The sequence below is a fragment of the Salvelinus fontinalis genome, chromosome 4 (genome assembly GCF_029448725.1).
Source record: "Salvelinus fontinalis isolate EN_2023a chromosome 4, ASM2944872v1, whole genome shotgun sequence".
Classification (NCBI taxonomy): Eukaryota; Metazoa; Chordata; class Actinopteri; order Salmoniformes; family Salmonidae; genus Salvelinus; species Salvelinus fontinalis.
The window spans coordinates 20,082,078-20,098,177 of record NC_074668.1 but is presented as its reverse complement, the minus strand read 5'-3'; the positions used below and the strand labels follow the sequence as shown (position 1 = coordinate 20,098,177).

At 42.5% G+C, this 16,100-nt stretch overlaps 2 protein-coding genes across 3 annotated transcripts in view; both read left to right on the top strand.

Moving 5' to 3' along the window:
* jak2b (Janus kinase 2b) overlaps positions 1-5,418 on the top strand; it is a 52,909-nt gene extending 47,491 nt beyond the window's left edge. Inside the window, exons 23-24 of the mRNA XM_055919159.1 lie at positions 4,377-4,490; positions 4,764-5,418. Of these exons, the coding sequence (XP_055775134.1) occupies positions 4,377-4,490; positions 4,764-4,871 (222 nt within the window). The 3' untranslated portion in view covers positions 4,872-5,418. The remainder of the gene's footprint in view (positions 1-4,376; positions 4,491-4,763) is intronic.
* Positions 5,419-9,594: 4,176 nt separating this feature from the next.
* zgc:114041 (uncharacterized protein LOC574425 homolog) lies at positions 9,595-15,653 on the top strand. 2 transcript variants are annotated; one of them, XM_055919164.1, is made up of 5 exons: positions 9,595-10,794; positions 11,767-11,991; positions 12,208-12,351; positions 13,382-14,170; positions 14,321-15,653. In XM_055919164.1, exons 2-5 carry the CDS (start codon positions 11,781-11,783, stop codon positions 14,527-14,529), a joined length of 1,353 nt encoding a protein of 450 aa, XP_055775139.1. In that variant the 5' UTR covers positions 9,595-10,794; positions 11,767-11,780; the 3' UTR covers positions 14,530-15,653. The 2 variants fall into 2 exon arrangements, with proteins under 2 accessions (XP_055775139.1, XP_055775140.1); XM_055919165.1 differs by having other exon boundaries at positions 9,625-10,794; positions 11,911-11,991.
* The last annotated feature ends 447 nt before the right edge of the window (positions 15,654-16,100 follow it).

The following is a 16,100-nucleotide window of genomic DNA, read 5'->3' as shown; positions in this document are numbered from 1 at the left end:
GGAAATGTCTGCTCTACCCAAAATTACAACCAACTAATTGCAGCATTACCACAAAAATGGAAGAGGCAAGTGGAAGGGGGGAAAAGTTACGAACTTGTCTGTCGGCCCTGCATTAAAGACCAAAAATGGTTAAAGAAAATTGTGATAAATAAAAATATATATATTCATCTGTGCAAACAATAATACGTAAGTATAAACACCATGGGACCATGCAGCCATCATACCGCTCAGGAAGGAGATGCGTTCTGTCTCCTAGAGATGAACGTACTTTGGTGCGAAAAGTGCAAATCAATCCCAGAACAACAGCAAAGGACCTTGTGAAGATGCTGGAGGAAACGGGTACAAAATTATCTATATCCATAGTAAAACGAGTCCTATATTGACATAACCTGAAAGGCCGCTCAGCAAGGAAGAAGCCACTGCTCCAAAACCGGCATAAAAAAGCCAGACTACGGTTTGCAACTGCACATGGGGACAAAGATCATACTTTCTGGAGAAATTTCCTCTGGTCTGATGAAACAAAAATAGAACTGGTCATAATGACCATCGTTATGTTTGGAGGAAAAAGGTGGAAGCTTGCAAGTCGAAGAAAACCCTCCCAACCGTGAAGAACGGGGGTGGCAGCATCATGTGGTGGGGTGCTTTGTTGCAGGAGGGGACTGGTGCACTTCACAAAATAGATGACATCATGAGGAAGGGAAATTATGTGAATATATTGAAGCAACATCTCAAGACATCAGTCAGGAAGTTAAAGCTTGGTCGCAAATTGGTCAATGGACAATGACCCCAAGCATACTTCCAAAGTTGTGGCAAAACGGTTTAAGGACAACAAAGTTAAGGTATTGGAGTGGCCATCACAAAGCCCTGACCTCAATCCTATAGAAAATTTGTGGGCAGAACTGAAAAAGCGTCTGCGAGCAAGGAGGCCTACAAACCTGACTCAGTCACACCAGCTCTGTCAGGGGGAATGGGCCAAAATTCCCCCAATTTATTGTGGGAAGCTTGTGTAAGGCTACCCAAAACGTTTGACCCAAGTTAAACAATTTAAAGGCAATGCTACCAAATACTAATTGAGTGTATGTAAACTTCTGACCCACTGGGAATGTGATGGAATAAATAAAAGCTGAAATAAATCATTCTCTCAACTATTATCCTGACATTTCACATTCTTAAAGAAAGTGGTGATCCTAACTGACCTAAAACAGGGAATTTTTAGTAGGTTTAAATATCAGGAATTGTGAAAAACTGAGTTTTAAATATATTTGGCTAGGGTGTATGTAAACTTCCGTCTTCAACTGTACATACATTACATACATATACAGTGCCTTGCAAAAGTATTCATCCCCCTTGGCACATAGGTTCAGTACTGACCCACTGGAATTGTGATACAGTAAATTATAAGTGAAATAATCTGTTTGTAAACAATTTTTGGAAAAATTACTTGTGTCATGCACAAAGTAGATGTCCTAACCGACTTGCCAAAACTAGAGTTTTTTTAACAAGAAATTTGTGGAGTGGTTGAAAAACTAGTTTTAAAGACTCAAACCTAAGTGTATGTAAACTTCTGACTTCAACTGTATGTTATGTATGTATTTACCCCAAAAATATATCGGGGATTGGAAATGATGCAGACAATTACATTGATGGAAGCACCAATCTTTCCGCAATATTAACGCTGATCCACCAACAACAACAAAAAGGATGGATAAACAACATTGTTACTCAATAAGATCTGACATTCTGTACTGTCGCTTCATATGTGTCACGTTCCTGACCTGTTTTCTGTTAGTTTGTTATATGTGTTAGTTGGTCAGGACGTGAGTTTGAGTGGGCATTCTATGTTTTCTGTTTCTGTGTTGGTTTATTGGGTTGCCTGGTATGGCTCTTAATTAGAGGCAGGTGTTTGGCGTTCCTCTAATTAAGAGTCATATTTAGGTAGGCGTTTTCACAGTGTTCGTTGTGGGTGGTTGTCTCCTGTGTCTGTGTATATGCTTGCACCATACGGGACTGTTTGCGGTTTGTTCGTTTTATGTAGTCTGTTCCTGTTCATTGCGTTCTTCACGTTATATGTAAGTTTGTCGTTCAGGTCTGTCTGCATCGTTTATTTGTTTTGTTTGTTTATGCAAGTTTAGTTTGTTTTTTCCGTCGTGTTCAATAAATCATGTCATTTCACTACGCTGCGCCTTGGTTCGATCACTACTCCTCCTCTTCTGATGAAGAGGAGGAGGATTGCCGTTACAGAACCACCCACCAATCCAGAACCAAGCAGCGTAATGTCGAGCAACGGGAGAGTATACAGGACTTGTGGAGTTGGGAGCAGGTATTTAACGGAGAAGGACCATGGGCTAAAGTGAATCACCGTCCATGGGAACAGCTGGAGGCAGTTCGGAGAGCGGAGGAGTTGAGAGAGAGGAACCGGCGTTATGAGGGGACGCGTCTTGCACGGAAGCCCAAAAAGCCCTTGAGTAACACCCAAAAATTTCTTGGGGGGGTGGCTAAGAGGTAGTGGGCCAAGGGCAGGTAGGAGACCTGCGCCCACTTCTCAGGCTAACCGTGGAGAGCGGGAGTACGGGCAGACACCATGTTACGCAGTAGAGCGCAGGGTGTCTCCTGTACGTGTGCATAGCCCGGTGCGGGTTATTCCACCTCCCCGCACTGGTAGGGCTAGATTGGGCATTGAGCCAGGTGTCATGAGGCCGGCTCAACGAGTCTGGTCTCCAGTGCGTCTCCTCGGGCCGGCATACATGGCACCTGCCTTACGCATGGTTTCCCCGGTTCGCCTACATAGCCCGGTGCGGGTTATTCCACCTCCCCGCACTGGTTGGGCGACCGGGAGCATTCAACCAGGTAAGGTTGGGCAGGCTCAATGCTCAAGAGAGCCAGTACGCCTGCATGGTCCAGTATTTCCGGCGCCACCTCCCCGCCCCAGCCTAGTACCTACAGTGCCTACACTACGCACTAGGCTACCAGTGCATTTCCAGAGCCCTGTTCCTCCTCCACGCACTCTCCCTGTAGTGCGTGTATCCAGTTCGGTGCCTCCAGTTCCGGCACCACGCACTAAGCCACCTGTGCGTCTCCAGAGCCCTGTACACACTGTTTCTTCTCCCCGTACTAATCCTGATGTGCTTGCCCTCAGCCCGGTGCCACCAGTGCCGGTACCACGCACCAGGTGTAGAGTACGCTTTGAGAGTCCAGTGTGCCCTGTCCCTGCTCCCCGCACTAGCATGAAGGTGCGTGTCCTTAGCCCGGTGCCTCCAGTTCCGGCACCACGCACCAGGTCTACAGTGCGCCTTATCCGGCCAGAGCCATCCGTCTCCCCAGCGCCATCTGAGCCATCCGTCTCCCCAGCGCCATCTGAGCCATCCGTCTCCCCAGCGCCATCTGAGCCATCCGTCTCCCCAGCGCCATCTGAGCCATCCATCTCCCCAGCGCCGTCTGAGCCGCCCGTCTGCCATGAGCCTGCAAAGCCGCCTGTCTGCCATGAGCCTGCAAAGCCGCCCGTCTGCCATGAGCCTGCAAAGCCGTCCGTCTGCCATGAGCCTACAGAGCCGTCCGCCAGACAGGAGCCGCTAGAGCCGCCCGCCAGACAGGAGCCGCTAGAGCCGCCAGCCAGACAGGATCTGCCAGAGCCGCCAGCCAGACAGGATCTGCCAGAGCCGCCAGCGAGCCATGAGCAGCCAGAGCCGCCAGCGAGCCATGAGCAGCCAGAGCCGTCAGCGAGCCATGAGCGTCCAGAGCCGTCAGCGAGCCATGAGCAGCCAGAGCCAGTTTTGACTGAAATTGGCTTGAAAATCTATAGCAATACTTGAAAATGGTTGTCAAGCAATGATTAACAACTAACTTGACAGAGCTTAAGGAATGTTAATATTGTACAATCCAGGTGTGCAAAGCTCTTAGAGATTTACCCCCCAAAAATCAGTTGTAGTTACTGCCAAAGGGGATTCTAACATGTATTGTCTCAGGGGGGGGTGTATACTTATCTAATCAAGATATAAGTGTTTTATTTTTCATACGTTTAAAAAAATATATTACTTTTGGCATTTTGCAGAGTATTTTGTGTAGATCATTGACCAACAATTACAATGAAATCCATTTTAATCCTAATTTGTAACACCACCAAATAAGAAAAAATTGAAGGAGTGTGAATACTTTCTGAAGGCACTGTATGTTAAGACACATTGTCAGACTCTACTTGAGCCTACTTGTATACACAAGAGCCTGCAAATAAAGGAAAGTATACTGTATGTGTGCAATAGAGACCTAAAACAACTGCAAACATCCCTGCACTCCTTGCATTATACTGACCTAGTTTACATATACTTGTTTGATCATTTGTAGTTCACACCTGACCAACCATCCTTTCTCCACATCCTCAGATGTTCATGGGCATGATGGGTAATGACAAGAAGGGCCAGCTGATTGTCTATCATCTCATTGAACTCCTCAAGTCAGGCAGCAGGCTGCCTCAACCTGTGGGCTGTCCCATGGAGGTAAGGGCTGGGTTCTAGTCATTATGTCCATTTTGTATTGCATTGTTCAGTCTTTATAGTGCGTTTGCCTTCCTTAATGATGCAGTGACATAACATGTGTAAAAGAGGGGTTGCAGTTTCCACAGTTAACTTAGTACCTTAACTGAGCAATGTGAGTGAATGGTAACATGTTTATGTTACAATCAGATTTCAATGAATATATACCATAGGAAGGCTACCAGTTGTGACCATCCCAAATAAACATGTCTTTGGTTCTCTCTCTCGTTCTCTCAGATGCATGAGATAATGCAGGAATGCTGGGACAAAGACCCATGCTTGCGGCCCTCCTTCAAGGAGCTGGCCCTGCGTGTCGACCTGTTCCGTGACAGCAAGGATACGTAGACAAACACCCTAAGTGCCCCTCTTCTAAGAGACTGTTTTTCTGCATTCACTTGGTTGCCGTGTGTGTGCATGTGCGTGTGTGTGACCGCCCCCCCGGCCCTGTCCTTTTGCAGTGTGTCAATAGATTGGACTGAGAACAAGATCTTCTACCAGGACACTATAGAGACACTTGTTTCAAACAAGGTCTCATTTCTCTTGAGTGAGTGTTTTTTTTCTTCTTCTCCAGCCCTTTGTTTTCTAAGCTAGCAGGGCTAGCCTTCACCTTTCTGTCCCCCCATCTGAAAAATGAAAGTATGCTGGACTGATGGAATGGAATGTTTCTTCGTGTCGTTTTATGTATGTATATACATATATTTGTGTACATATGTCAAGAGGATTTTATAATTTTATAAAATGAAATGAATACACTGCAGTCTGTATTTGAAATGTTAGACAAGAAGTCAGTGTAAATGAAGTACATTTAGAGATTTAAAAATCCATTGATTTAAAATTCCATTGTGAAGCAGGTGTTGTAAGATTAAAATATATATCAATGCCATATGAAAAAGGATTGTAGAATGTCTTTCAAAAACCCATTAGTGGGGTCAGTAACTTTTTCTGTTGGCCTTACAATCAATAATATTATGTTCAAGGTCAGTAGAGATTATAGGACTCTTCTGATATTTTGTACACAGGCAGAACTCTGCTTGAGGATAGTTCAACAGTAGTTGAGAGTGTGTGACACTCATTCCTTCCATATCCCATGTCCATTCTAAAAATATCCCTTCAACCGAACAGGCCACTCATCATATCACTCCTCAAATCACAAGACTAATCTCTTTCATTTGTATATGGTCACACTATCAGTATAATCTTAGTGTGACATGAGCTCTTCAATTTCACTAGTTGGGTTTGTCAGCTAACATTGAACTGTATCAAGACATTACGGTGCATAGTCCTACACAATCCCTTTCAAATACTTGACACTACTTGCCTTTAAGTTCCTAGAGCTATTTTATTATTGCAACATCTCATGCATTTTCTCCCCACCTCATTACAAAATGGGAGTGTTACAAACTAGTGTATCAAATCCAGGGGTCACAACTGGTCAGTGAATTAACCCAGGTACAAGTTTACTGACGTTTTCAAAGATTATGACAGATTCTTCTATTTGTTAAATGTGTACATGCATTCCCCTCCATATGTATTTGGACATTGAAGAACTTTTTATTTATTTGGCTTTATACTCTATACTTTGGATTTGAGATCAAATGTTTCATATGAAGCGACAGTACAGAATGTCAGATCTTTTTTGAGGGTATTTTCATACATACAGTGCCTTCAGAAAGTATTCACACCCCTTGACTTTTTCAACATTTTGTTACAGCCTGCATTTGATGAAGGAAAAAGGAAACCGCACACTGCTCTTGATAGTACCACCGATATTTAATAAGCTTACGTATCGGCCACACGGCCTTCGTCAGAGCTTTTGTGATTTTTTTTCATTTGCACCCTTATGTAGACCCATTACAGCCTGAATTTAAAATGGATTAAATTGAGATTGTGTGTCACTGATCTACACACAATACCCCATAATGTCAAAGTGGAATTATGTTTCTAGACATTTTTACAAATTAATTAAAAATGAAAAGCTGGAATGTCTTGAGTCAATTAGTATTCAACCTCTTTGTTATGGCAAGCCTATTCAAGTTCAGGAATAAAAATGTGCATAGCAAGTCACATAATAAGTTGCATGGACTCACGCTGTGTGCAATAACAGTGTTTAACATGATTTTTGAATGACTACCCCATCTCTCTACCCCACACATACAATTATCTGTTGGTCCCAAGCACACATTCAACCAAGAAAACAAGGGAGGTTTTCCAATGCCTTACAAAGAAGGTCACCTATTGGTAGATCGGTAAAAATAAAAAGCAGACATTGAATACCCATTTGAGCATGGGGAAGTTATGAATTACACTTTGCATGGTGTATCAATACACCCAGTCACTACAAAGATACAAGCGTCCTTCCTAACTCAGTTGCCGGAGAGGAAGGAAACCACTCAGGGATTTCACCATGAGGCCAATTGTGATTTTAAAACCGTTAAAGACTTCAATGGCTGTGATATAAAACTGAAGATGGATCAACAACATTGTAGTTACTCCACAATACTAATTTAAATGACAGGGTGAAAAGAAGAAAGCATGTACAGAATTTTTAAAAATCAAAACATGCATCCTGTTTTCAATAAGGCACTAAAGTAATACTGCAAAAACTGTGGCAAAGAAATACACTTTTGTTCTTTAATGAAAAGCATTATTTTGGGCCAAATCCAACACAACACATCACTGAGTACCGCTCAGTATTTCCAAACATGACGGTGGCTGTTATGTTATGGGTATGCTTGTCATTTGAAAGAACTAGGTAGGTTGTTTAGGATAAAAATACATGGAATTGGGCTAAGCACAGGCAAAATCCTAGAGGAAAACTGGTCTGCTTTCCAACAGACACTGGGAGACATTCAACTTTGAGCAGGAAAATAACCTAAAACACAAGGCCAAATATACACTGGAGTTGCTTACCAAGACGATGTTGAATGTTCCTGAGTGGCCTAGTTACAGTTTTGACTTAAATTGGCTTGAAAATCTATGGTAAGACTTGAAAATGGCTGTCTAGCAATGATCAACAACCAACTTGACAGAGCTCGAAGTATTTAAAAAATAATAATGGGCAAAATATTGTACAATCCAGATGTTAAAAGCTCTTAGAGACTTAGACTGACAGCTGTAATCTCTTCCAAAGGTGCATCTAACATGTATTGACTCGGGGTTGAACGCTTATCTAATCAAGCAGTTTGTTTTGGTTGTGTTTTGGAATATGTTTTGCCCAATAGTAACTGAATGATGACTAGAGTCATTTTATTTCTAATTGAGTAGATAAGATGTTTCTGAACACTTCTAAATTAATCCTGATAAGAAAAATCATGAATAATGATGCCGTTCAGAGGCTACAACAAAATGCTACCCTCTCACAATTACCAATAACAGGGGAGATAAGCATTTTTTGGGGAGTATGATCTTTGTGCCTCTGTAACCTTCTCACTCATACATTCATGATTCATTTATGATTATCCATAATCATGGTAGCATCCACTTAATGATTCTGCAAGGATATAACTGAATGATTCATTCATGATTTTTCTTATTAGGATGAATGTAGACTCCAAAATGGCACAAAACATTATTCACCATTCAGTTCCTGTTGGGAAAAACATAATCCAAAACAAACTGCAAATTCATCCAAAAAGTTTGTAGAGTCACAAGCTTGATGTAGTCCTTGCGTGCAAGAAATACTACACTTTTGACTACTTTAATACACTAAGTGAATTTGTCCAAATGGGGGGACTAGATACATAGTGTTTTCATTTCTAAACAGTAAAACAGATACAATGGGTATAGAAAGTCACCACCCCCTTTCAAAATGTTCACCTTTTGTTGCCTTACAGCCTGAAATGAAAACACATACAATTATTTACAGACAGTAGCCCACAATATCCAAGTTAATTTTTCTTTCTATTTAAAAAAAAAAAGAATTAAAAGTCCAACAGTAAAATACCCCCCCTTCCCCCCCTTAGAATTGTAATTACAAACATGCTGAGGTATAACCAACTACCTTCCAGATCACAAATCAAGCTAATTGGCTTCCATCTGTGACCAATTGTAGTGACTTTGATTAGTTCAGAATAAAAGCAGAGTGTTCATAGAGGAATTAATTGCTTAGTAGTGCAAAGAAAGAAGCAAAGAATCCACTATGGGCGGAAAGGTACTTTCAAAAGATCTACGAGATAAAGTTGTGTGAAGGCAAGAGTCGGGATGGATATGAAAAGATTTTGAAGGCTTTGTCTATCTCTCGGAGCACAGTTAAGACCATTATTAAGAAGTGGAAGGTGTATGGCACCACCCAGACCCTGCATAGATCAGGCCGTCCCTCCAAACTGGATGACTGGGACAGAAGGAAACTGATCAGAGAGGCTACCAAGAAGCCAATGTCGACTTTGAAGGAGCTCCAGGCCTTTTTGGCAAACACTAGTCAATGTGTGCATGTGACCACAATATCACAAGCTCCACAAATCTGGCTTCTATGGGAGCGTGGCAAGAAAAAAAAACACTACTCAGAAAAAGCCACATCAAGTCTCTTTTGAGCTTTGCCAAAAACACATTGTAGATTCCGAGGCCGTGGCAAAGGGTTCTGTGGTCAGATGAGACCAAAATTGAACTGTCTGGTGAAATCCCAATATATCTTTACACCCAAAGAATACCATGCCTACAGTAAAGCCAGGCGGTGGCAGCATCCTGTTATGGGGGTGTGTCTCTTTAGCAGGAACTGGAGCACTTGTCAGGATAGAAGGGAAAATGGACAGTGCAAAATACCGACAGATTCTTGAGGAGATCCTGCAGTCCTCTGTCAGGAAATTGAAAATGGGAAGATGGTTCATGTTTCAACATGACAATGACCCAAAGCAACTGTACAGTGGCTGAAGGACAAGAAGGTGAATGTCCTTGAGTGGCCTAGTCAGTCTATTTTATTTTTCTCACTTGGATATTGTGGGTTACTTACTGTGTGAAAATAAAGCTGGGAAAGTCAGATTTGATGTTTTCATTTCAGGCTGTGAGGTAACTAAAGATGAATATTCTGACTTTCTATACACACTGTATGTCTCAAAGTACTCTCACATAAAACCTGACATTCTATACTGTCGCCTATATGAAACATTCTATCTTAAATACAAAATGCTGGAGTATAGAGACACATTTTTTAGAAGTGCTCACTGTCCAAAAACGTATGGAGTGTATTTGCTTCTGCTGTGGAAATGCATTTTATTACTATCCAACTCTGAAAAATGTGTTACATTCACTTGCATTCTCACACTCAACCATGTTCTCTGTTTTTAAAGGTTCAGCTCAGGGGAAAACCAATCCCTTTCAGAGCACATGCACCCTAGTGAGAGAGAGAAGTAGGAGTTGGCATACGTCGTGAAAACAGTGAATCAAGCATTACTATGTAGTAGTACCGTTTACAACCTTCAATGGTTCCTTCTCCTGTGCAGAGAGCAGGAAACCTGTTGAGATACCAAACAGATGGGGCATGGACAGTTGAAAAGGGCTGTCAGATGTTGTAAATGGACTTAGTTTGCCCTAATATTCATCATTAATTTCCTTCAGCCAATTAGGTAATGATGAACATGCCCGATTCTCAAGGCAAGGGCATATTACACCATTAATGATGGGGTTCTCTCCATGTTGGCATACACCATTGACTCTAAGCATACACACATGATTTAATCAATTATTAGGTTGGGGGTCTTGGTCCATTCCATTCCAGTAATGACAGTCATGCTTAATTTTGACTGCACATTTTAGTGGTCTACGATGGTTATGTTGTAGGATACAACCAACCTAATACAACCATAGAATAGATACAACCACAACTCCCTTTGCTGTATGAGCTCCAGAGTGGCGCAGCCGTCTACGACACTGCATCTCTGTGCTAGAGGCGTCATAAGGCCCATAAGGCAACACACAATTGTCCCAGCGTCATCCAGGTTAGGTGAGGGTTTGGCCGGGGTAGGCTGTAAAATAAGAATTTGTTCTTAACTGACTTGCCTAGTTAAATACATGTTAAACAAAATAAATTAGTTGTGATCAAAGCCTCTCATTGGCCAATACATATCATCAGCGATCCAGGGTTTATATACTTGATTGGTCGTGATTTACATAATGAGCATGAGCTCGAAGGGGAGTGTCCAACTCCGACATGTATATATAGAAGACCTCCCCGCGCTGAAATAGAAATTACGATATGGCCGGTAGAAGAGAACAGCAATATCTCCCAATAAACCAGGAGGAGAAGCGCACGAAGTGAGGAGGCTACGAACCAGTCGTGAGTGATGCTTCATTTCTTTATTCCATCCTTGCGTTGAGTTCTCAGAACGGTTAGCAGGATAAGTACTGTCAATTTAGACATAAAAAAAGGCAGAATGACTAGACATGCTGCAAGTGCAGTAACTAACTTATCTCATTGCGAGGAAGAATAGACATCGTCGATCGATGCATTGTATCACATGTGGTGCAGATTGCCATTGCTTGGTTTGCAGTGCAAGTCCACTACGTGCGGTCATTCGCTTGAACGACCGAGAAACTGTGAGTTTGGAGTGCCGATGGACACGACTTTCTAGTCAGAAATTCAGAAACGTTCATCATGCTCAGAAATGCATTCAGGCGGACAAGTTGAGGTTCTAAGAAAGTGTTTCATACTCGCTGTCAACCTGGTCTCGGAGCATTTCGTATTATTCTGTACGTAAATCCGAGACCGTCAACATGTTAGGAATTTGTTAAACATATGTTACTAACTTTAGCTAGCTCCCTAATGTTAGCTAGACTAGGATTTAGGGTTAAGTTTAAGAATTAGGTGACCAGTTAACTTAAAGGGTTCAAGTTAGGGTTAGCTAACATGCTAAGTAGTTGAAAAAGTTGCTAATTTGCTCAAATGCTATAGGTGTATGTGATGCGCTTCGAACTTGCAATCTTTGGGTTGCTAGACTTTTTCGTATGTCCAACCCTCCTTTTGTTTTAGCCTTAAGTAACCATCCGTCTTATGTAACATATCATACTAAATGGTGCATCTTGGATTTACATACAAAATAATACAAAATGCTCTGAGAACAGGTTGCAACTAAGTGTATTTCGGTCCACGAAATGAGTGCCTTTGACATTAAGTAGAAATTGTGCCATTAAGTTGAACATGTGCTCTTTATGACGATGTCAAAATAATATGAAATAAAGTGGTGGAACCACCCATTTACTGACCACATTGCAGCAGTGAACATATGCCTACTGTACATGTTCTTCGAAGGCTGTAGAGCTGTGATGCAGAGCCCTGGTATGAAGGCCGGTGGCCCCCCTGATGGGGGCTATGGATGGGTGGTGGTCACCTCAGCCTTCTTTATCATGGGCCTCACTACAGGCGTCCTTAAGAACTTCGGCCTATTCTTCCTAGAGATCCAGAACCACTTTGGAGTCCTCACCAGCACCACCTCATGGGTCACCTCCACTATGATAGTCATGTTTCACTTGGGAGGTAAGTGAGGGTGAGGGCAACTTGTCTTGTTTACATTGCAGTTTAACTTCTATTTCATTTTTCAACTGAAATGTGTTGCATGGTTATAGTGTTATAAGTTGGACAAATAAACAAACAAACATGCTCAAGCAACTAGAGACAAGGTTGACATTTTGTTGTTGTAACCACGAGAACATTCCACTCTGGTTCCTGTAATGATTTGTCTCCTCACCTCAGCCACAGTTGCCAGTGTCCTGAGCATGCACTGTACCCAGAGGGCAGTCATCATGATGGGAGGGCTCCTCACTGCTTCAGGGATGATCCTGGCTTCTCTCGACCTCAGTCTTCCATGGATGTACCTCAGCATAGGTGTACTGCAAGGTAGGGTTGAGGGCTCCCCACGTGGAAAATGAACTTCACATTTAAAAACAGTTTACGTTGGTGTGTTCTCAGGGTGATACAGTTGCACGATCACCACACAAGCCCATAAAACCTACTGTACCAGTGCAGTTAAAATAATCAGTTAGATGGAAACAAAAGGCATTACCTCGAGTGATTTTCAATTTCAGGAGCTTGAGAAAATAGAACTGAAATTGTCATCCCTGAGGGTTAACAATCATGATGAGTTTTGCCTTGTGACCTGTTAGGGTTCGTTTCTTACGTCCTTTGTCAATCATTGGTTCATTGTTGAAATTAGCATTATGACTATCTTTAATTAAATCATTAAAAAACCTTTATTAATGCAATTGCAGACAGAAGTTGACAAACAGGAACATAGCACGCATGTTTCCGAGTAAGTTCTGCATCAAACAAAAGGTCTCCACTGGTTTTATTAAACCCTAAGTCGCGCCCTAATGACGTCACTGCCTATATCCTCATACTCTACTCCTGGGACCAAAACCATGCCTACAAAGCTGTATAAACAGGGCCTTTATTGTTAGCTAAACACTTAGCAGTAAATGTCCCCTTCTTCCAAAGTTGACCTATTGTGGAATGTTTACCTGGTCTTATCTCCTTCACTCCCCTGCAGAGTTCTGTCTAAGGGCCTCTTTTTATGAGGCAGAGAACTACAATACTAAACTTCTACAATGAATATATATATATATTGTTAATCCGTAGTCTAAAACCCTGTAACTGTAGGAGGGAGGGGTCTTTTAACCCCTCCCCTTCTATTAATTAAACATAAGCACAATACATTATTCTAATACACCAAACATTTGGGTACAACCCTTTTTATGACCCCTGGGTGAACCCGACAGACCCCAACCAGAACACATTGTAACTGAACAACTTGGTGTAGTTATTGATTAGCTATATTGGCTCATTTAAATTTGAGCAGATACACATGTATAATGTATTACATTTAGTAACAGACCAACAGAGCCAAGATTTATCTTTGCTTTATTTTTAGGTTTGGGACTTTCATTTTCCTGGTTACCAGCCAACAGCATAGTGAGCCACTACTTCCTGAAGTGGCGTCCCATAGCGTACGCCATAGCCAGCTCCGGGGAGTGTGTTTTTGCCATGGTGTTCAGTCCTTTCTTCCAGTGGCTCATCGAGGTCTACACCTGGCAGGGAGCTCTGCTTGTCATAGGGAGCCTTCAGCTCAACCTTTGCGTCTGTGGAGCCCTCATGAGACCTCTTGAATCCAAACCCCATAATCCCACCAAGCCAAATAAAGACAACCACCAGGACTCCAAAGCTGCTGATGACCCGATGCCTAAGAAGCTAAGCTTCCAGTGGACGTTGCTAAGGAAGCCAGAATTGCTGCTCTACATCCTGTTTGCCATTTTCGCTGCTGCAGGATTTTTCATCCCACCTCTATTCGTGGTTCCCTATGCCACCAGCCTGGGATTGAAGAACTACTGGGCGGCGTCCATCTTGTCTGTGCTGGCATTGGCTGACCTGCTTGGTCGTCTGGCCTGTGGTTGGCTGGCCAACCTGAGGCTGGTGAGGAACCTACAGCTGCTGACAATGGTGGTCACTATGTTGGGGGTAGTGCTACTGCTGCTGCCCATTGGCAAGGACTACTCAGCCCTTCTGGTCTTCTCCTCGCTCTACGGTTTTCTGTTTGGCTGCGTTGTAGCCATCCATGTGACGTCTATTGTGGACATAGTGGGCCTGGAGGGGTTTGACAGCGGCCTGGGACTCTTCATGCTTTTTAGAAGTATCGGGGGCTTCATTGGTCCACCTGCTGCAGGTGAGATGGTGTGAAATTACAATGTTGACATGCAGTAACTGAATTGCACCCATTTTCACTTTGAATGAACTAAGCTTTTAATCAGTGAAGCTACTGGTTTATTCATCCAGGGCAGCAGTTTGTGGGCTCAAATTTCTTCTCTTTGCACAGGTTGGCTGGTTGACCTGGACAAAGACTTTGGTGCATGCTTCTACCTGTCTGGATTGGTTTTCATCATATCTGGTGTGTTTGTGGTGCTGGTGGACCGACTTGTCGAGCGGAAGAAGGCCTCTCCCAGTGAAACCGAGCTAGAGGCCACTCAGGCCTTTGCCTACAAGATGGGAGTGAAGCTGGTTGTTAGTGAGAGCAACTGCAAATAATGTTACTCTGTTTCAGGGGATATGGCAGTGAATGTTTACAGTTCATGAGCTCTTGGGATGGCTTCATTCTGAGCTTGTATCACCTAGTCAGGTTTTTATCTATATTAAGCTGCATCACAGGAGTAAGTAATGGAGGGTGTTGACATTATACCTGGTCATTCACCCTTGTCAAGTTCCCGGTTTACATATGTTTGACCAGGTTGTACAGTAGTTTGTACCACTTTTATTGACGTATTTTATGTACATGATTTATTTGAATGTTCACTGATTTGTCTTGACATTCTATGTTATATACTTGGCATACAGTATACCTGTATGAACATCTATAGGTATTTTTGTTTTAATCTCTGGTGCAATGCATGTATTTTACCTTTATTTTAAATGTTTTTGTGGTAGACCTGCTAACACCTATGCTTAGGCACATCATGTGAGTGAAGTTAAGTACTTTCGATGTGTAGCTTTACCCATACATTAACCCGAATGTCATGTGCTTTAGGGTTAATGATAAATTAATGTTATTAATCCCCCTGTTACACAATAGAATATTGCCCATTGCAATCTAGTACCATAGCTGTGGCTCAGCACTTTACATGTCACCAGTGCCTTCTTGTTATTATCTGTATTACCCTTGATTCCCCCCCCCCCCACCAGTAGACTATTCAAATATATCAAGTTAATGGTTGTGCAAATTCCTTCTATCCACGTCAAAGGTTGTCAATTGTTGCCACACCATTTAGTCCTCCCCTGATAACGATGTTTCTGAAATAATGATCAGTCTGTTTCAAAAGCTGAATTCTGTAGCTTTCAAATCTTCCTTCACCAAAATGGGTTAAAGGAAGAGCAGAGGTGGCTGGTGGGAGGAGCTAGAGGACAGGCTGATTGTATTGGCTGGAATGGAATAACTTGAACAGTTACCATGTTTGATATAGTTCCATTTATTCCATTACAATGAGCCTGTCCTCCTATAGCTCTTCTGCTGAAGGTGGCACATAATCAGTGAGGCTACAGGCCCAGCATTTCTTTTGTTCAAAACTCTCTGATGGCAGTAACCAAGCCCATTGTCTTTCTACTTTAGAAGAATGACTAGGGGCTAGATCTGTGCTAGCTGACACCCTCAATGTTTTTTGGCATTTTCTGAGGTGTAGAGCTATCCAATCCACAACCGGCTCCTTGCGTTATCACGAACACTGCCATTGGATGCAATGAAACCACCCAACTTTAAAATCCAACAAATCCCATGCAGCTGTGTTACAAGTTGAAACACTTGAATGCGTGATATTGCCTAGACTAACCCCCCCCCCCCCCCCAAATCCAAATGTAACGACAAAAATATAAGGGTACTTCTGTGCCCATCAAATGTTTATTTTTGCAATTGAATGAATAACATTTTTGAAGCCATTGCATGTGTGGTGGCTGTACCTTTTATCCCAATGGGCACGAGTCAATTGTCTAGGGAATAATCGCTCTCCCCTGCTCCTTAAATTGATTTGCTACCATAATGTCACATGCTAGTGTCGTGTCTTTGGCATCATTAAACTGAAGACTTATTTAGCAAATTACACTATTACGCA

Coding starts and splice junctions, on each gene's coding strand:
- zgc:114041 (XM_055919164.1), top strand. CDS start 11,781: ATGCAGAGCCCTGGTATGAAGGCCGGTGGCCCCCCTGATGGGGGCTAT. Junction 11,992..12,207: donor AGTCATGTTTCACTTGGGAG/GTAAGTGAGGGT, acceptor TCCTCACCTCAG/CCACAGTTGCCAGTGTCCTG. Junction 12,352..13,381: donor CAGCATAGGTGTACTGCAAG/GTAGGGTTGAGG, acceptor CTTTATTTTTAG/GTTTGGGACTTTCATTTTCC.